The 19080-nt window shown below is 33.1% G+C and overlaps 4 protein-coding genes across 8 annotated transcripts in view; 3 read left to right on the forward strand and 1 right to left on the reverse strand.

Moving 5' to 3' along the window:
* The first annotated feature begins 3339 nt into the window (after window positions 1-3339).
* On the forward strand, window positions 3340-3884 carry LOC109607977 (uncharacterized). The gene is made up of 3 exons (XM_020024432.2): window positions 3340-3554; window positions 3615-3732; window positions 3794-3884. The coding sequence occupies exons 1-3, from the start codon at window positions 3351-3353 to the stop codon at window positions 3835-3837; spliced, it is 366 nt and encodes a 121-aa protein (XP_019879991.2). The 5' UTR covers window positions 3340-3350; the 3' UTR covers window positions 3838-3884.
* An 861-nt stretch (window positions 3885-4745) lies between these two features.
* On the forward strand, window positions 4746-5457 carry LOC109607923 (uncharacterized). Of its 2 annotated transcripts, none has more exons than XM_020024385.2 (3): window positions 4746-5024; window positions 5082-5196; window positions 5262-5457. In XM_020024385.2, the coding sequence occupies exons 1-3, from the start codon at window positions 4821-4823 to the stop codon at window positions 5300-5302; spliced, it is 360 nt and encodes a 119-aa protein (XP_019879944.1). In that variant the 5' UTR covers window positions 4746-4820; the 3' UTR covers window positions 5303-5457. The 2 variants fall into 2 exon arrangements, with proteins under 2 accessions (XP_019879944.1, XP_019879937.1); XM_020024378.2 differs by having other exon boundaries at window positions 4752-5024; window positions 5259-5457.
* Window positions 5458-6156: 699 nt separating this feature from the next.
* On the forward strand, window positions 6157-6896 carry LOC109607912 (uncharacterized). Its single transcript, XM_020024368.2, has 3 exons — window positions 6157-6469; window positions 6527-6638; window positions 6701-6896. Exons 1-3 carry the CDS (start codon window positions 6251-6253, stop codon window positions 6742-6744), a joined length of 375 nt encoding a protein of 124 aa, XP_019879927.1. The 5' UTR covers window positions 6157-6250; the 3' UTR covers window positions 6745-6896.
* A 10128-nt stretch (window positions 6897-17024) lies between these two features.
* The window catches only part of LOC109608272 (steroid hormone receptor ERR2), a 33934-nt gene continuing 31878 nt past the window's right edge, over window positions 17025-19080 (reverse strand). For all 4 annotated transcript variants that reach the window (XM_020024690.2, XM_020024689.2, XM_020024687.2 and 1 more), the window contains exons 6-9: window positions 18776-18931; window positions 18531-18718; window positions 18270-18442; window positions 17025-18206 (exon numbers count right to left, since the gene is read on the reverse strand). In XM_020024690.2, coding sequence (XP_019880249.1) covers window positions 18047-18206; window positions 18270-18442; window positions 18531-18718; window positions 18776-18931 — 677 coding nt within the window. In that variant the 3' untranslated portion in view covers window positions 17025-18046. The remainder of the gene's footprint in view (window positions 18207-18269; window positions 18443-18530; window positions 18719-18775; window positions 18932-19080) is intronic.

Genomic DNA, 19080 nt, shown 5'->3' on the forward strand with positions numbered 1-19080 from the left:
TCCGCTATGTCGCGCTCGAATTGGCTTTCGGCCTCGTCGTCCCCGTAGCCGATCTCGCAGTCGTAGCAGTTGTCGGAGTTGGCTCCTTCCTCCTCGTCGGGCTCCTCCGGTATCGGAGCCGGGGAGGCCGGTTCCTTGTTGTCGTTCCACTCCCACTTGCCGTCCGGAATCACCGGCAGCTTCATAATTGGGCGTTTTGACTCGTCGATGGTTTCGAAAATATCCTTGGCCTCGTCGTGATAGGCGCCGTAGCTTTGCTTCTGTGGCCCTTTGCACGCGAACAAGTTGAAAATTGATCTCGGTATGGGCGCCTCGTTGCCGGGTCCCGACATCAGTTCATCCTCCGCCGTTACCAATTTCGGCGGTTTCTTCATGTCTCTTTCCATCCTTCTTGGGTTACAGCTGGACTTCTTATACTTTACTCTGTCCTTGGTGCTCAGTCTCGACTTATGTCCGGGATATTCGTCGTCCGTGTCGGAATCCTCGAGCAGCGAATGGTACAAGTTGGTGTTGGCCTTCTTTTTAATCGCTCCGGTACTTGGAGACATCTCGCGATTGTCGTCCTGCTTTTCCAGCGTTTCCTGCGTTTCCTGCGTTTCCTGCGTTTCCTGATTTTCCTGCTTTTCCTGCTCTTGAGGTTTATCCTTCGACATTTTGATCGTTGATCGTTACTTGAAAAAATATTATTACGGAATACTTGCTATAGGCGTGCGATTGATGAGATAGATAAATGAGCCTATATAATTTACTCAGTATACAAAATATAAATAAAATCGCTTCAACATAATACCAATTGTATCAATTGGGACACAACCGAAATGAAAAATGTGACACGACTTGACGTAACTCAAAACAATCTGTCAATATACGGGGGAAGTTTAAATTGTTGGATTTCTACATGTCATTATGTACAACTATTTAATAAAGAATTCATAAATTAAATTAAATTAAATTAATTAATTAAAAGATTTAATAAATTACCTTTACTTGAAATCATATTATATAGATTAGGGTTTCTTATAGAAAAATTAAAAATTAAATTAGTTTGGCAACAATGTTGAAAAAAGGAACATTTGTTTAATTCAACTGATTGGTTCAAGTAGAATCGTTGTTGAAGACATTCTGTTTCTTAAGGGACTTAAGTAACCACCTACTTGACCCCCTTTCTAGAATCCAAGTTTATAAAAACTCTGGGATTCATTTATTTCGGTAGGTTTTACCAGAATTTTTCTAGTGTCAAGATTGAGGTTTTTTTAATTCTTTCTTGCTCACTGTTTGTCTATTATCAAATCATTTCTTTAAATATTCGTTAGGTTCAACCTTTTTGCCAAATATTTAAATTGTTTTAAATCATACAGTTTCATATTTTTACTTGTGTTGTGTTTGCTTTTCTTATATTTATTTATTGGTATAGTTAAGTTGTTTTAACTTGAGTTTTAATTAGTCCCGTATTATAAATTTAAGAACAGTCAAACAGTGAGCCAAAGTTAACTAATATTTTGTTGGTTTGGTGCAAGATGAGAGTATTGAGTTTGATACATCACATTAATTGAAGAAGATCTGTTCAACGAAGACAAAGGTTAGTGATATTGAAATTAATCATCAAATAAAAATTGTATAGTCTAACATCATTGATATCATGTGTAACATAAATCACTCCCTTTAACCTTTTGTAACGAATCTTTCAAAAAGACTTTGGTTTTACTGATTTAATATCTATTTAATCGAATTACCATCGTTAAACCCGTTACAATAATTAATAATAATAACGAAACGTCATCTGTAACGTATAAAATGGAGCCTTAACAATCGGCAAACTTACTAAACATAAAACCAACAGTAATTTCACTTGGTAAATCGACGTACAATTCAAAGAAGGTAAAAACGTTTCCGGAGAATTTTATATTTCCGTAAATGCAGATTACCATTGAAAATAAAGTACACAAAATCCTTTAACAAATATTTGTTCTATGTTTACATTCTCTTCATTATACGAAACGCGAATGTGATGCACATTACATACATATTTCCGAGCCACTTAACAGATATAACGGAATACATTTATAACGTTCTTATACTCAGCTGCGGCAATATACAGACTCGTGTTTGTTCCAGTTGAAGCTGCATTTTCCGAAACGCTCGAAAAGCCCGAAAAGCCAGAAAAGCCAGGAAAGCCACGGGAATTGAATCTGCATCTCACACGTCTACTTTCAAAAACACCTCCATAATTAACCGGCGAACTGCCAGTACTACGGATGCGTTATGCAAGTTTGTTTTTAGTTGTTGCCCACAAAAGCACTTATCGAGTGTAAAAACTTTTTAATTGCCGGATTTTTACGAGCCGGATCGTCGGACGGTAATTAGATCCTTTAAAGGATTCCGCGATTATAAATGTAAGGTTCGCTTTATCTACCATAAAAATAATCGTAAAATCGGTCCTTAATAATTTTATTGTTGTAAACAAGAAACGAAATTACGTGTTATACGTTCTCGTAAACCAGACAGGCTATTACAACTGTTTGATCTAACTTCCCCAAACCGGAGAATTATTGCACTTAGCCGGATGGCTCCCTCGTCCGACGTACTGGTACACTGCTGATCATTCTTGTGGCAACTTTTTTATTTAATGTGGACTCTATTCTACGAATTCGTATAGTATTCTGAAATAAATTTTTATTGACTAACATAAGAAGAAACAGGAATTTATAAATAAATTATATTATTCATTGTGCCACTGTTCTGTGGTCCAGTGGAGTTGATTCTGAGTAAATTGAAATCGGAAAATTCTACTAACCTTCTTCTCACAGTTTTCAAACTAAATTTCATAAATATATGTATGTGTATACGTATGGTAACCCTTAGCAATGTTTCTGTCGTTTTAAGCACTCTGATTACGTACGACCCATTATTAAATAATTATAAAAAGCAAAAGACCTCTGGTAAATAATCGACTAAATCGTCACAAATCATTGATGGTGTATAAAATAATAAATTGCTACAATTCCGTCCAAAGGCAACAAAATGTACACAGCTATTTAAAATAAAAATAATTTAATTGAGCAACATTGCATATAATGGAATTCAATTCAACTAGTATAGCTTATAAATGATACCAACATAAACATTAATTATATTAAATAAATTTAATTTTTTATTTATTTATGTTGGCTAGACACTAACATAAAACTTTATTTTTTAGCCAGGTTTTAGTGAGCTGTGCATACGAAATAAAATCAAGTATTCCGTTAAAAAAAATAATAACTGGTTGCTAGGAGATTACTTTGTTTCATAATATTCATAGTTTCCACACAATCAGTTTCGGGTCCTACATGGAACAAGCAGCAGCAAATATGAGCCGAAAGACCGAGCCCAAGCCTAGTACTGCAGCAGAATTTAAAGTCCTCACGGAAAAAATGCACCAATTATGGGAGCACCGTAGATCAATGGAACTAGAGCTCAACGCAGCGAACACGAATGCTAACAAAATGAAGCATATTCTTAAATATGCACGCCGATCTATAGAGTTCAATGTGCTTGTCAGCAAATTTTTTACAGTAAGTAGTAAAAATTAATTTAGAAAAGCTTAGACTTAACTCAGTCATTTTAATTTTCAGAGGAAGTTCCCAGGTACCAGTGACCAGGAGACCTGGAATTACCTCCGAGTTATTCTCCATATAATTTCCAGAGAATGGGCCAACTTGCATGACGCAGAGGCCAATCTTTTTCGCCAAGGTAACTTTTTTATAAACTAAACGAACATATTTTGATTATTGTTCAATTACATGATCTCAAGAAGCAGAGAACAAGACGGACGACAACGGAAACGTCTCTAAATGAAGAAGAGCCAAATGATCTTCAAAATATATAGATTAAGCTTTTTTCAAATATATGTTTAGTATACTACATATTTAGAATTAATTTTGAGTTTCAAGTTATGTCAAATTAACTTTTCAATAAATAGTTTAATCAATATAAATAATGCATTTCATTTCCCTTCTTATTTAAAAAAAAAAGTAATTCAAGTGAAGTTTGATTGACAGTAATGTCACCTAATACGTCATTTCTGGAATTTATTTAATAATTCATAAATACACAGAGTAAGAGAGACCAGGAGACTTGGAATTTCTTCCGAGTTGCTCTCGAAAGGATTTCCAGAAAATGTACCATTCTGTTTCAGACTGACAGCCATGAGCCATGAGCGTTAGACATGAATAATAATACAAGGGTTGAAAATAAATATTAGTACCATATATATAAACTATATATAATGTAAATGTTGTTTAACAGAATTTTAGTTTAATCTAGTGTCAATTTTATTTTCACACTGCCCGGACCATGTAGCTCCTAGCTATGTTTTTGTCGTTTTTGGGAAGTCTAAAATATATTTTTTCTTAAAGCACATGAAGCACATGAGCATTCTGACTACGTAACACCCATTATTAAATGATTATAAAAATTATAAAATGCTAAAATTCTGCCCAAAGGCAACAAGATGTACACAGTTTTTAAAAAAACATAATTTAATTGAGCAACATTACATATAATGGAATCCAATTCAATCAGTAAAGTTTATAAATGATAACAATAGAAACATGAATCGTATTAAACAAATTATATTTCTTATTTATTTATGTTGCCTAGTCACTATCATAAAACTTTATTTTTAGCTAGTTTTTAGTGAGCTGTGCATACGAAATAAAATCAAGTACTCTGTTAAAAACAAAATAATAACTGGTTGCTAGGAGATTACTTCGTTTCGTAATATTCACAGTTTCCACACAATCAGTTTCGGTTTCTACATAGAAGAGGCAGCAGCAAATATGAGCCGAAAGACCGAGCTCAAGTCTATTACTGCAGAAGATTTAAATGTCTTCACGGAAGAAATACAGCAATTATGGGAGCAACTTAAATCAAAGGACCTAGAACCCAACACAGCGAAGAAGAATGCTAAGAAAATGAAGTATATTCTTAACTTTGCACGCGAATCTATGGATTTCCATGTGCTTGTCTGCAATTCTTTTAAAGTAAGTAGTAGAAATTAATTTAGAAAAGCGACTTAATTCAGTTATTTTAATTTCCAGAAGTTCCCAAGTACCAGTGTCCAAGAGGCCTGGAATTTCTGTCGTGTTACTCTCGATAAGATTTCCAGAGAATGTGCCATCTTGGAGCAGGCAGGGGCCAGCCTTTCTCGCCAAGGTAACTTTTCTTATAAACTAAACGAACGTATTTTGATTATTGTTCAATTACATGATCTCAAGAAGCAGAGAACAAGTCGCACGGCAACGGAGACGTCTCTAAATGAAGAGGAACCAAATAATCTTCTAGATCTATAGATTAAGCTTTTTCCAAATTTATGTTTAGTATACTACATATTTAGAATTAATTTTGAGTACCATTTAATGTCGTGTTGAATTAACTTTTCAATTTATTTTCAATAAATAGTTTAATCTATATAAATCATGCATTTCATTTCCCTTGTTTTTTTCTTTAACTAATACGTGATTTTTGGAATTTATTTAAAAATTCATAAATACACAGAGTAAGTGAGACCAGGAAACCCGGAATTACTTCCGAAATACTCTCGATAGAATTGCCAAAAAATATACCATCTTGGAGCAGGCAGGGGCCAGCCTTTCTCGCCAAGGTAACTTTTCTTATAAACTAAACGAACGTATTTTGATTATTGTTCAATTACATGATCTCAAGAAGCAGAGAACAAGTCGGACGACAATGGAGACGTCTCTAAATGAAGAAAAGCCAAATGATGTTTCTGTCATTTTTAGGAAGGCAAAATTATAATTTTTCTTAAATCACATACGCACTTTGACTACGTACGGCCCATTATTAAATAATTATAAAAGGCAAAAGATCTGTGGTAAATAATCAACTAAATCGTCACGAATCACTGATAATAAAGTAATACATTGTTACAATTCTCTCCACAGGCAACAAAATGTACACAGTTCTTTAAAAAAATTAATTTAATTCAGAAACATGACATATAATCGAGTCAAATTCAACTAGTAGAGGTTATAAATGATACCAACATAAACATTGTATTAAACAAATTTTATTTTTTATTTATTTATGTTGGCTAGACACAAACACAGAACTTTATTTTTTAACCAACCTTTCGTGAGCTGTGCATTCGAAATAAATCAAGTATAAAATAATAACTAGTTGCTAGGAAATTACTTTGTTTCATAATATTCATAGTTTCCACACAATCAGTTTCGGTTCCTACATAGAAATGGCAGCAGCAAACATGAGCCGAAAGACCGAAGCCAAACCTATGTATGAAGAAGAATTAAACGTCCTCACGGAAAAAATGCACCAATTATGGGAGAACCATAGATCAGTGGAATTAAAATCCGACACAGCGAACACGGATACCAACAAAGTGAAAGATATTGCTAACAATGTACGCCAATCCATGGATTACCAAATGCATATCTGCAATATGTTTGAAGTAAGTAGCAGAAATTAATTTAAAGAAGCAACTTAACTCAGTTTTTATAAATTTCAGATTATGTTCCCAGGTCACCAGGAGGTCCGGAATTCCTGCCGCGTTACTCTCGATATGATTTCAAGAAAAAGTGCCACCTTACATCAGGCAGGGACCCGTTCTTCTCGCCAAGGTAACTTTTCTTTTAAACTAAACGAATGTGTTTTGATTATTGTTATATTACATGATCTCAAGGACCAGAGAACAAGTCGGACGACAACGGAAACGTCTTTAAATGAAGAAGAGCCAAATAATCTTTTAAATCTATAGATTAGGCTTTCAAATTTGTGTCTAGTATACTACATGTTCAGAATTAATTTTGAGTACCACTTAATGTCATGATGAATTAACTTTTCAATTTATTTTCAATAAATAGTTTAATCAATATAAATTATGTATTTGATTTCTCTTCTTTTTATAAAAAAAATAATTCAAAAGACGTTCAGTTGACAGTAATGTCAACTAATACGTCATTTCTTAAATTTATTTAAAAATTCATAAATCTCAGAGTAACAGAGACCAGGAGACCTGGAATTACTTCCGAATTAGTCTCGATAGGATTTCCAGAGAATGTACTTACCATCTAGGATCAAGCTGAGGTCAGTCTCTCTCAAATTTTATTTTTTATTTATTTATCTTTCCTAATCACCAACATAAAACTTTATTTTTTAGCCAGCTTTTTCGTAATATTCATAGTTTCTACACAATCAGTTTCGGTTCCTACATAGAAATGGCAGCAGCAAACATGAGCCGAAAGAACGAAGCCAGGCCTATGTATGAAGAAGAATTAAACGTCCTCAGGGAAAAAACCATAGATCAGTGGAACTAGAATCCGACACAGCGAACACGGATGCTAACATATTGAAGGATATTGCTAACAATGTACGCCAATCTATGGATTACCAAACGCATATCTGCAATATGTGTGAAGTAAGTAGCAGAAATTAATTTAAAAAAGCAAATTAACTCAGTTTTTATAAATTTCAGATTATATTCCCAGGTCACCAGGAGGTCCGGAATTCCTGCCGCGTTACTCTCGATATGATTTCCAGAAAAAGTACCACCTTGCATCAGGCAGGGCAACGGAGACGTCTTTAAATGAAGAAGAGCCAAATAATCTTCTAAATCTATAGATTGGGCTTTCAAATTTGTGTCTAGTATACTACATGTTCAGAATTAATTTTGAGTACCACTTAATGTCAGTGTTAATTCATCAACTTTTCAATTTATTTTCAGTAAATAGTAGATTTTGTGTGCTTTGAGTTTGATTTTAGAATTTGAATTGTGGCAATTCATTGTGAGAGCTACTTACGTTTTAAATTTTCTTTTTTTTTAAGTTAACTCAAGTGTTAGAGCTTTAGGCATATTTTTCGGCATTTTGAGTTTCAGTGATATGTGGTTTACTTAAATCATATGTATTTTATTTGAGATTTGTTCTTCGTAAAAGGTAGAAATCTGTGTTTCAAGGCAAATGTTGTTATTACTTCGCCGCCGAACTTTAACACAACCATAATAATAATAATTAAAATAATCAATAGAACCAACCGATTCCATTGTTCGTATCAGATCTTGAGGACAGTGTTACGACACAGTTCAGATGTTTATTCCTTTCACAGACAGGAGCCAAATAGGAATTCTTTGTTCATCCCAGAAACTAAATTTTAACGCATGAATTTTCATGTAAGCAACGTATTATTATGAAAAAGTAAAAATGTAATGGTCTCATTTATTTTCTAAGCCATCATTAAAATTTTAATTGCTTTTAAAAATTGAAACACTTTCTTAATGTAGGAAGAAAATATCTTAAAACTAAACGGATGTAAATATTTTTGACCTATATTCAAGAGTGTTTTGCTTTTTACGTACATACTGAATGGATGGTTTTGAAATAATATTTATATTGCAAAATGCAAATCGACCTTTTGTGAAATATTGAGTTTTCTTATAAATTTTGGCTCGCTAAACTCGAAAATCAAAAAAATGAATGAATTTTTTAAACATAAACGAACATTCTACAAGTTCAGTTCACTTAAGAGTTAGAATTAGTAAAATATTGTAAGTAGTGGCAAAAACTAGAGCAACTTTCTTAAAATTCAAATAAATCTTGTTTTGGTTATATTATGTTGAAAAAATTATATTGAAAATTAACCTTTTATAAATTTAACAATTACATAGTTAAACAAAAAAAAAACATAAAGGTCGAGGCTTTCGTGACCATTGTTTTTCATATCTATAGTTGTTCAGGTTTATTGGTTTCGATGGGTCGGAGTGGTATCCTTATGTATCGTTAGTACTTCTGAGTCACCAACAAATAACTTACCAGATTGCTTACCCTAATCTTTATTAGAGATTCGACTCATTTTGTTGAGATATTGAAAGGATTACATCCTGATGTAGAAGATAGACTGGTCAATTTCGACGTAGTGTCACTTTCACTAAAGTTCCTGTTAATGATTCCTTTAACATGATATCAGAAATATTCCCTTCAGATTTAGTGGATCTTTTTCGTACGTTCCTTATTGAAAGCTATTTCGTTTAGAACAACAAATTCTACGAACAGACTGAAGGATTAGCAATGGGCAGTCCTCTTAGTCCAGTGATCTCCAATTTCTTTATGGAAAAGTTTGAACAAATAGTGATTGAGACTTCCAAACACAAACCTTTTGTTTGGTATCGCTACGTGGATGATACTTTCGTGATATGGAAACATGGACAAGAAAAACTAGATCTAAAACACCTAAACTCTCATCATAACAATATCAAATTCACAATGGAACTGGAAAAGGAGAACCAAATACCTTTTTTGGATGTCTTAGTAAAAAGAGTCGGTGAACATTTAAACCATACAGTATACAGAAAACCTACACACACCGATCGGTATCTACATAAATGATCCATCATCCATCATCCTAGGCAAAAACAAGGGCTCATCAAAACACTAACCGGACGAGCCAAAAGGATATGTGCCACACACCACTTCGCTGAAGAACAGGAACACTTAGAAAAAACAATAGAGACCAACGGATACAAGTGCTCAGAAATAAGACGTACAATGAAATCTCACACTAATAATAAAGATCTACCTAGTGATGAGTACACGATTGAGGAAACGAGGAAAATTCAACACAGTCTCCGATCTGCCAAAGAAAGAAGAAACTATTAAACAGCTTCTGAGATATACCGCATACCATGCTCTTGCAGAAAAGTATACATCGGTACCACAAAACGTTCAACAATCAGACCAGCCAAAAAAGAAGAAGCATTGAAGCTGGATAAAATATGGACACCATTGGTCAAAATCACCAAAATCGCTAAGCAGATAAGAACGGGAAACGAACAGAAGTACATCAATTGTCTAAGTTGTCATTTACTAACATAATTATTTTTAATACAAGAAATATTCACCGATATGTTGTGTTCATTCATTATTGGTATAAATTATATTATATTTGCATTTATATATTTTCAAAAAGTTACTCTACTTTCTGCCAATACTGTATATAAGGTGCATATTCGACATAATAAGTGAATGATGAGTGTCAGCACAGAAATATTTTGTCGTGTGGGAGAAATCGTTCGTTCCAGAGGAGAAAATTAAAATATAGTGCGCAATGGAATCGATACGTTTCGAATTGGCAGAAGATTTACGTCACTTTCAGGCCAGTAAGTCCCATTAGAGGAGCTTGTGGGGGTGTTGGTGTTATGGGAGCGATTTCGCGCCAACACACCCCTATAACTAGGTGTTCGGCGGTTCGGTGGGTGGCGCAGAATACCCCCGACTCGACCCGCATCCGCCACACTAAATATTTATTGTATAATAATTGAAAATTAGTGCCAATTTAAAATTCAAATTGGCCAACCTACAAAGCGTTCCTAGTCAAACACCAATAAATAGTTAAATATTCTTGTTACGTTGCAAATAAGTTTAATACGATATTTATATTAATGCACACACCTCCTTGCTAATTGTTATTTAAATTTTTTTAATTAAAAACTCGAAAAACAATTTGCGCCTGTAACACATGAATTTGAATTTAAAATATCGGCTTTTGTGAAAGGACGGCGGAGTATTGAATAAGGGTCCGGATACACTACAGTACATCCACGGGGTTTTACATATACATATATCGCATTATGCGGCTCTTAACTTTTCATTCTGCCGACACATAATAGGAACACGGATCGGTTCGATTTAATGCGTCCCACGAATTACGTCTTTTTTTTTATTTACGACGAATAAGTTTAATAGACCTGAACTTTTTCATAAACGTGACAAATTTTTATTAAATCCGCTGCATACGTCTACGGAATATTTCAGCTCTAATGTTACCTAATAAAGTCAGTCACGCGAATCTCCAGTACAATCTGATTTTGTATTTTGAATAATGTGAACGAGGAAAATTTTCGTTTCGTGTTATTGTGCCACGTTATATGGAAAGGTGTAATCAAATTTAAATTTTAAGATTTATTGGGTGCCAACGAAAATTGTGCCATCCCGATCCCAATCGTAAAAAATACAAAATGCCCCAAAAAACAAGTAACTCCGTATTAAATCAAGATCGAATAAAATCGGGGCTAATCGGATAAGTCGTCGTATAATTTTGTTGTTTTGTTCACTTGTGTAGTGGCGCCCGTGGAACTTGTAAAGTTCCTGTTTAATTTTATCGAAGACGCCGACGACACCGAATAACACAGGGTGCAAATTCCAACAAAAATAATAAAGTTAATCAGTTCCACTCGAGTTGATTCTTCCTGCTTCAACGGACGAAAGGAGCATCTGAACGGCAGAAACAGCAGAGAAGCAAAAGAGAGTAAACAAGAGAAGGAAAAAAAAAACGTTCATTTCTCATCTTACAGGAATACACTTTGCTCACTTGTTTGTAGATCATTATCTGACTCCTATTAAAAATGAACGTAGTTGATTTTAATATTTTATACCCACTACTTATTCCACTGAGTTGGCGGGATGTTTTTCAACTGATGAATTTAATTTTCCACCGTTTAATTTGCTTTACCCCCTTCCGCTTCTGCTGCGTTCCTCTCGCCGTCCGCATTTCGCTGCGATAAAGCGAAATCTTTAATTACATTACTGATTTATATTAAAATAAATATTATTTTAAATGCATCGGGGATTTTTTTAATTAATTGGCTTTTTTGTCGGTGCCGTCTAATTGAAGAATGGCCAATTAAAAATTCATTTTTGTTCCCTTTTTCGGTTCTTAATTATCTTAAAATTTGACGTGATTTCAGTCTTAAACAACGCAAAAACGAACGGCTAATCTAATATTAATTCTTGGTGGGTTTCCAGATTTTTATCCAGCAAATCACACATAATTTACTTACTTACTTAACTTACTTAAGATGGGTCATCCACTTCAATTCGACCAGTCGGTCGTTCTAGACCTGGTTTTATATTTTGGACCTAAAAATACTCATTAGTTATTGAACATGGATTATATTTCATTAAAGATTTTTTTGCTTCAGTCCTATTAGCTTTCAAGAATGTCTTCTGTAGGTATCTTCTTGTTTTTATCATTCTTATTTATAATTCTTAATACTCTCAGTTTCATAATAACCAAATTTTGTTCTTATTATATACTACTAATTATTAGACAGTCTTTCACATCTATAAATGACTCCTAAAGAGTTTTTCCCTTTTTCGGTTCTTAATAATCTTAAAATATGACATGATTTCATTCACCCAAGAATGTCTTCTATTGACATCTTCTTGTTTTTATAATTCTTAATACACTCAGTTTCAAAAGACTAGTACCAATTTTATTCACAGATATATGTTGCTTATATGAAGATTGTTTAAAGCACAAGGAATCCCTACATTCCCTCTTCGTTCTTGATCACATCCAAACTATGAATATTGTCTGTTTGTCTGAGCTAAAAAATCATTGAGTAAAAATTACTTCTGTAAATTATGTTTTTCTTTCATTGTAATAAAATTTTTAATTATGAATTAACTGGTGCCAACAGCTTTTTAATTTTATTCACAGAAATATGTTGCTTACTTGAAGATTGATTGAAGCACAAGGAATCCCTACATTCCCTCTTCATTCTTGATCACATCCAAACTATGAATATTGTCTGTTTGCCTGAGCTAAAAAATCATTGAGTAAAAATTATGTTTTTCTTTCATTGTAATACAATTTTTACTTATGAATTAACTGGTGCCAACAGCTTTCTAATTTTATTCACAAAAATATGTGGATTATATGAAGATTGATTGAAGCACAAGGAATCCCTACATTCCCTCTTCATTCTTGATCACATCCAAACTATGTATATTGTCTGTTTGCCTGAGCTAAAAAATCATCGAGTAAAAATTATGTTTTTCTTCCATTGTAATACAATTTTTACTTATGAATTAACTGGTGCCAATAGCTTTTTAATTTTATTCACAGAAATATGTTGCTTATATGAAAATAGGTTGTAGCACAAGGAATCCCTACGTTCCCTCTTCAGTCCTGACCACATCCAAACTATGAATGTTTGCCTGAGCCAAAAAATCAACGAGTAAAAATTACTTATTTCCCGAAAAATGTCCTGTAAAATTGGCTGAACGGATTTTGAGCAATATTCGGTACAGTTTGGCAGCAATTCCTGGATAAAGTAGGTGGCTGAGAAGAAGATGTTTGATGTGATGTGCTAAAACATAACTGTAAGTCAAACTGGGCACTTATTCTTGCACCTGGTTAGAGGATGTGCGATGTGTAACGGCTCTAATGGCATATTCATTAGTCATTCCATTGTTTATTCTGTAACAGAATGTCTGAACTAACTTCGCTAATGATTCTGATATGTAAATACGGAATACTGTAAACTTCACCTTTTTTTTTCCAGTATTTGAGTCGGCAACGGCAGCGCTTTACGGCGAACGCCCGCCTTTGTTCCGCTGCCTTCTTTTGCATGTCTCAACAGTTTTGTTTAAAAAGCGAAATTACTTTTAAACTTTTACCTATTTGAATTTCAGATTATCTCAAATCAAGAGGGCCATTCTTGGTACTTTATCACTTTTACAATGACAATAGTATGCACACCGACGCCCAATTGTCTTTTCCCGGATCCCTGTGCAAACTTCTCGCTCCTGTTCTAATAATCAGCTTTCTAAAAAGAACCGGGAGAGAACGGACGAAAAACACTGGGGCGATATTACGGCAAATCAGACGCGGAATGGATAGTGAATGTAAATACTAGACTCGAGGAAATTGCTAGGAAAAAAAACCTCCACTCCTACCTACTACTACTACTACTACATTTATTTTCCTGCTAGTCCGTAGAGTAAATTTAATTGAGGGAAGGTTAGAACAGTCGCGGACACTCCGGATTTCAACCGAATTAAAATCTCTTTATCTTGAAATCTCGAGTTTCTTCATCAAATGTTGATGTTCATCCTGTTGATGTGATTCCTTTTTACATACACACATACACACATACACACATACATAGCTAATAATTAAATGCAATTTTCTTTTTCTTAAGGTCGTAATAAAATATTTTATTTGCATACACGTTCGATTTTATTATCCCCTTATCAAAATTAAAATACATACGAAGGTATAAAGCCGACGTAATAAGCAGAATTATTTTCGGAGGCTCGCAATCAACGCCATTATTAATTTAACACAATTAGTTCACAATTAGTCGAATAAATGAATAAATAATCTTACAACAACGGCATGTTTTCGGACGGTTGCAGTTGCATAGTTAATTTCGAGCGCGTCTGTCCGTGCTTGCCGATCAATTTGTCCGTTGTGTTGTCAAAATATTTGTACAGGACTGATTCCGGGCCGGAGCATCGTTCAATCCGATCGCACGTAACTCGTATCAATATTAATCACTCGTACAATGGACCGAATTCCGTTACTTTGTTGTCTTTATCTGTTGTCCATGTATAGTTCGAATTTGGCTGCGGGTTTGCGATGTGGATATTGCTAATGGAAATTAATAATTGTTTCGTGTTTGCTCGTTGTTTATTTATAGAAAACTTACTTATTTGGTCTTAGCCAAAATAGTGTTTGACAAATGCACCTTGTAAAAAATATCTCACTCACTCACTCTTCTGCCAAATGAATGAAATGAGGCTAATTTCTAGACGAGTGACACATTTTAATTTAAATAACCCAAACTACATTTGCCAAACTTTTCGGGCAAATTAAAACACTGATTTCTACTTTAAAATGCATTTCCAGGTGTTCTGGATTTTGTAATCATTTCAGGGCACTGCTCTATTACACAAAATAGAATTTATTCATATATACTGGGTGTTTGAAGAAAAAAAATTATTGATTTTTTTTGTATTTTATAACTTTATTATTAATTATATTGATATTTAATGAGAAAACAAAAATACCTCTGTTACTCTAGTTGACGATTTTCGGGACAATAGTATATTTTTACAAGAAGTGATTCAATGTCACAAAAATCAATAAATAAATTCTCAAATTTTGATGTAGAATCCATAAAAGCATATAATTTATCGTTACATCGACTTATTTATTATTTAAATCAAAGTACTGATTTGCCAGTTGAAAAATTTTTTGAGTTCACCAAAGATTAAATGAAAAAAGCTGTATGTGAAGAAGCTGAACAACTATCCAAACAGCAAAGTGAATGTGCAATTTGGCATGAACTTCGTGATGGACGTATTACTGCATCAAAGTTTTATGAAGCTGCTCATTATTGTAAAAATGATGATGGTTCACCAGTTAAACAAATCATTGATGCAAATAAAGTTCATGAGACAAGTGCTATGACACGAGGAAAAGAATTAGTAAAAGACGTTATCAAAGTTCTTAGGGAAGAATTAAGAGTACTAATTACGTGTGCGGGGATTTATCTTGCACATAGTCATCCTGTTTTTGAAACATCTCCTGATGGAATGACTAGTAATGCGATTATTAAGTAAAATGTCCCTCCAGTCAAAAGTCATTGGACACTTTTTTACCAAAAGGTAAAGTAATCTTGAAGGGTAATGCTCAAATGCAATTACAGATGTTTATATTAAAAAATAATTAATAAATAAGATTTATATTAAAAAATTAAAATATGATGATGCACATACACAAGCTCTCATTAAAAGAAGTTTAGTATTTTAGTACAAAAATATATTTCCAAAACTATTAAAATCTGTACAAACTGAAGCATACACTAATCTCATTAATTATAATTAATTATATTTTATTATTATATTTCATTATATTTATTATTTATATTACAAATAAAATAAAGAATAAATAGATAAAACATAAACTCAGTAATTTATTTCATAATAAAAATTCTCGTAAGTTTCTTACGGTTCTGGATTCAAAAATTAATTTTGATTTTAATGTAACTAAATAAATTATTACAAGAAAAACAAAAAAAAATTGTTGTAATTGTACTAATGTTTAATCAAACACAAATTTATATAAAAACTTTAAGTCTTAACTAGTTTAAATTCTTTAAAAAAATTAGACTTGCCAGATAGAATTATAATAGTTAGTTTTATCATATGGTTGCCAAAGGATTATAATGAATATTTCAAGAAACCATCAAAAAGTATTATTTTGATAATAAGGACAAAATTAAATATACCTCTAGCGTCACATAAATGTAAAATGACCAAACACAAACACAGATAGATATCTTCGCGAGCGTTTTAATCAAATTGGACCAAAGATGTCGCGCCAAACGCGAAATTTAAACGTAGAAAACCATCTAAAATTCAAAAAATTAACTTACATTGAAAAATATGTAAATCACCAATTAAATCATTATTATTTATATATTTCACTGCTAAAATAAATTCAGATGTACTAATTAGAAGAAAACAAGGTAAAAAATGCGTCCTTGTTTAATTTTCTTGCTTTTACACAAGAAAATAATGAAACAAATATACAAAAATGATCGTCCAACTCAATATTTACTTGTTTAAAAGAAAGTACTTTTACACAAGTGTGTAATAAAAGCAATATATATGTGATACGAAGTTTGTATGTAGCTTGACTGAAGCATTTAATGAAATGTTCCAAATTCATCTCAATATATACCAATCAAAGGGAAACCGCAGCCAGTTTCAAAGTACACAACCTTACATCATCTCCCACAGGACTCAGTACAACTTTTTGAATATTGTAAATTTGAAGGAAACCATTTTAAGTTCAAGCAAGTAATACTTGTAGGAAATTTATTAATTCAAATTAATATTCTAGGTCAGTTTTTGAAAATTTATATTATTAAATATGTATATAAAGAAATTAATTTTTATGTATGTTTGCATACATCAATAATATTGACTGTGAGTGACTTGTAAATAAAAAAAACACAATACTAATGTTGTTAAGCAACCAGCATGATAGTTTTGAAATGAATGTATTACTAATTAAATTAATCAATTATTCTATAAATACATGGTTGATAATTTATGTCACACTTTTATTGACAATTATATTACTATATTAAAAAAAAGTAGTTATATATTCAAGATGTGTGTGTGTGTGTGTTGACGAAATTAAATAACAAACAGTCATTAACTAGTAACATTTATTTGATTAGTTGCAAATAAATTAAAACAACGACAATTTTCGTAAATTTTAGATTCTCCATGACATCTGATATCTTAAAACGGTCAATATTTCTCGCAGCTTGCACGTGTATAATTCCTGATAGAATTAATATAAGTACATTAAAATTGTGCTATGTTATACAGATTGTTCCAGACGTATTGAAACGTAATTGTAACAAAATAACTAAAGACAAGATCGATCCTGTCTTGTTTTAATCACATTTGGGACGTTAGTGAATCCTATTTACAAAAGCAATAATAAATTCTGTACAAATTTTAGAAAATCAAAAATATAATTTGTCCATTTACATAGTTAAAACCATCAGTCCCAACAATAGATGTCCAAAAAATAAAAACAAAATAATAAACATAAATAAGATCATCTGTTGAGGTAAAAGGCTGTAAATCAAAACGAAAAAGTAATAGAAATGCATAAGGCAAAATATGCATCGAAAAACTTAAGCAAGAAATATATCAATAAACCTCTAAATATAATTCGGACTATGTACAAATAACCAATAAAATCTTAAAGATCTAAAATAAAGGAATCTAAATGTCTATCACTGGATCTAGTCTAAGTGCTACGTTGTTATAATTTTTTTTTTTTTTTCGGACGACAAAAAACACAGTGAACGAACTCCTTGGATATGGTACATCTGGTGCGACATGTAAAAGGCCAAATTTCGAAGCATTCCGATTCAATATTGCTCTCAATTGATCACTGTGTCAAGATTGCTTTCGGCTCGATTTTTAAAAATATTGTCCAAAACAATTGGAACGCCTTAACAAAAACAATTTCGTCTAAAAATTGACTAAACGCGACGTGCGTGTATAATACGCTCCCAGAAATGTTCCGTCTGGCTTGTAGAAATATATATATCTATAACTCTTTATTTATACATTTTATCCGGAAACAGTTATTGTAAAAGACGTCTCTTGTAGCATACTAGGTGTTAACGTTAACGTAAACGTCCGCTTCATCGAGGCTACCGGTATGCTTCGAGCATTTCCAAGAATAATTTGTTCATGGGCACCAAATCTTGACTGTGCACATCCGACCAGAACCTCCTGACCACGTGGTCCGCCTGTCTCAACGCCGGCATGCAGAGCAGCAGCTGCTGGATCTGGTTTATCACTCCCATCGGCCTAAAATAATTAATTAACACATTATTTTCCACATTTCTACTACTTCGTTATAAGGTGTCTCACCGTAGAATACCGATGGCATCCGAAAGGGCAGTCAAAATACTGTCCCGGAATTTCTTCAACGATGTGTACTCGTCCAGTCGTACGTCTGTGTTTGTCAGGACTAACGCTTTCAGGAGGTAATATTCTTCCTTCAAGATGGACAAGTTGTCCAGCCTCTCCACCACATGGCAACACTAAAATCAAAAACAAATGTTACTCATTCACATGAAACGTTCAAATGTCATTAAAGAAAGAACACATTTTCAGCGGGTGCAGACGTACCGTTTGATACAGGTCAATTGCGCCGCAGTCCCGCGATTGCTTCTCGTCCAACGTGAAATCGGTGGCGAACTTCAATCGACCCAAGCTTGCCATCGGCAGACTTCTGAATGCCAGTGTGAGCGTAAGTATTTCGGCCCATGTGCTTTGCAACAGTCGCATCTGGTCGTTCAACTGCAGATCCGCAAAACCTACAAAAAAATTAAGTCACTGTACGGTTCGGCCTAACCACTTAATTGTGAAATTACCTGGTATTTGTTTGGCCCAGCCAATGATGCCGACTAATTCTCTGTCGTACAGGTCGCTAAGTATTGAAAGGGTCCGATGTTTCGAGTTTTCTAATGCCGTGTTGATTTCAAGACAGTCCGGCTCACATTGTATCAGTGCGTCCAGCATTTTTATATCTGGAATAATATTAAGAATTAATATTTAAAAATTTGATGATATTATAATAATTAAATAAAAATATACTCATTAAAAAAGTCAAAAAAAAAAAAAAACATGTACTAATATGAAATAATATTTAAGATCATAAAGATAAAATAATATTTAT

Source organism: Aethina tumida, chromosome 1, assembly GCF_024364675.1.
Source record: "Aethina tumida isolate Nest 87 chromosome 1, icAetTumi1.1, whole genome shotgun sequence".
Classification (NCBI taxonomy): domain Eukaryota; kingdom Metazoa; phylum Arthropoda; class Insecta; order Coleoptera; family Nitidulidae; genus Aethina; species Aethina tumida.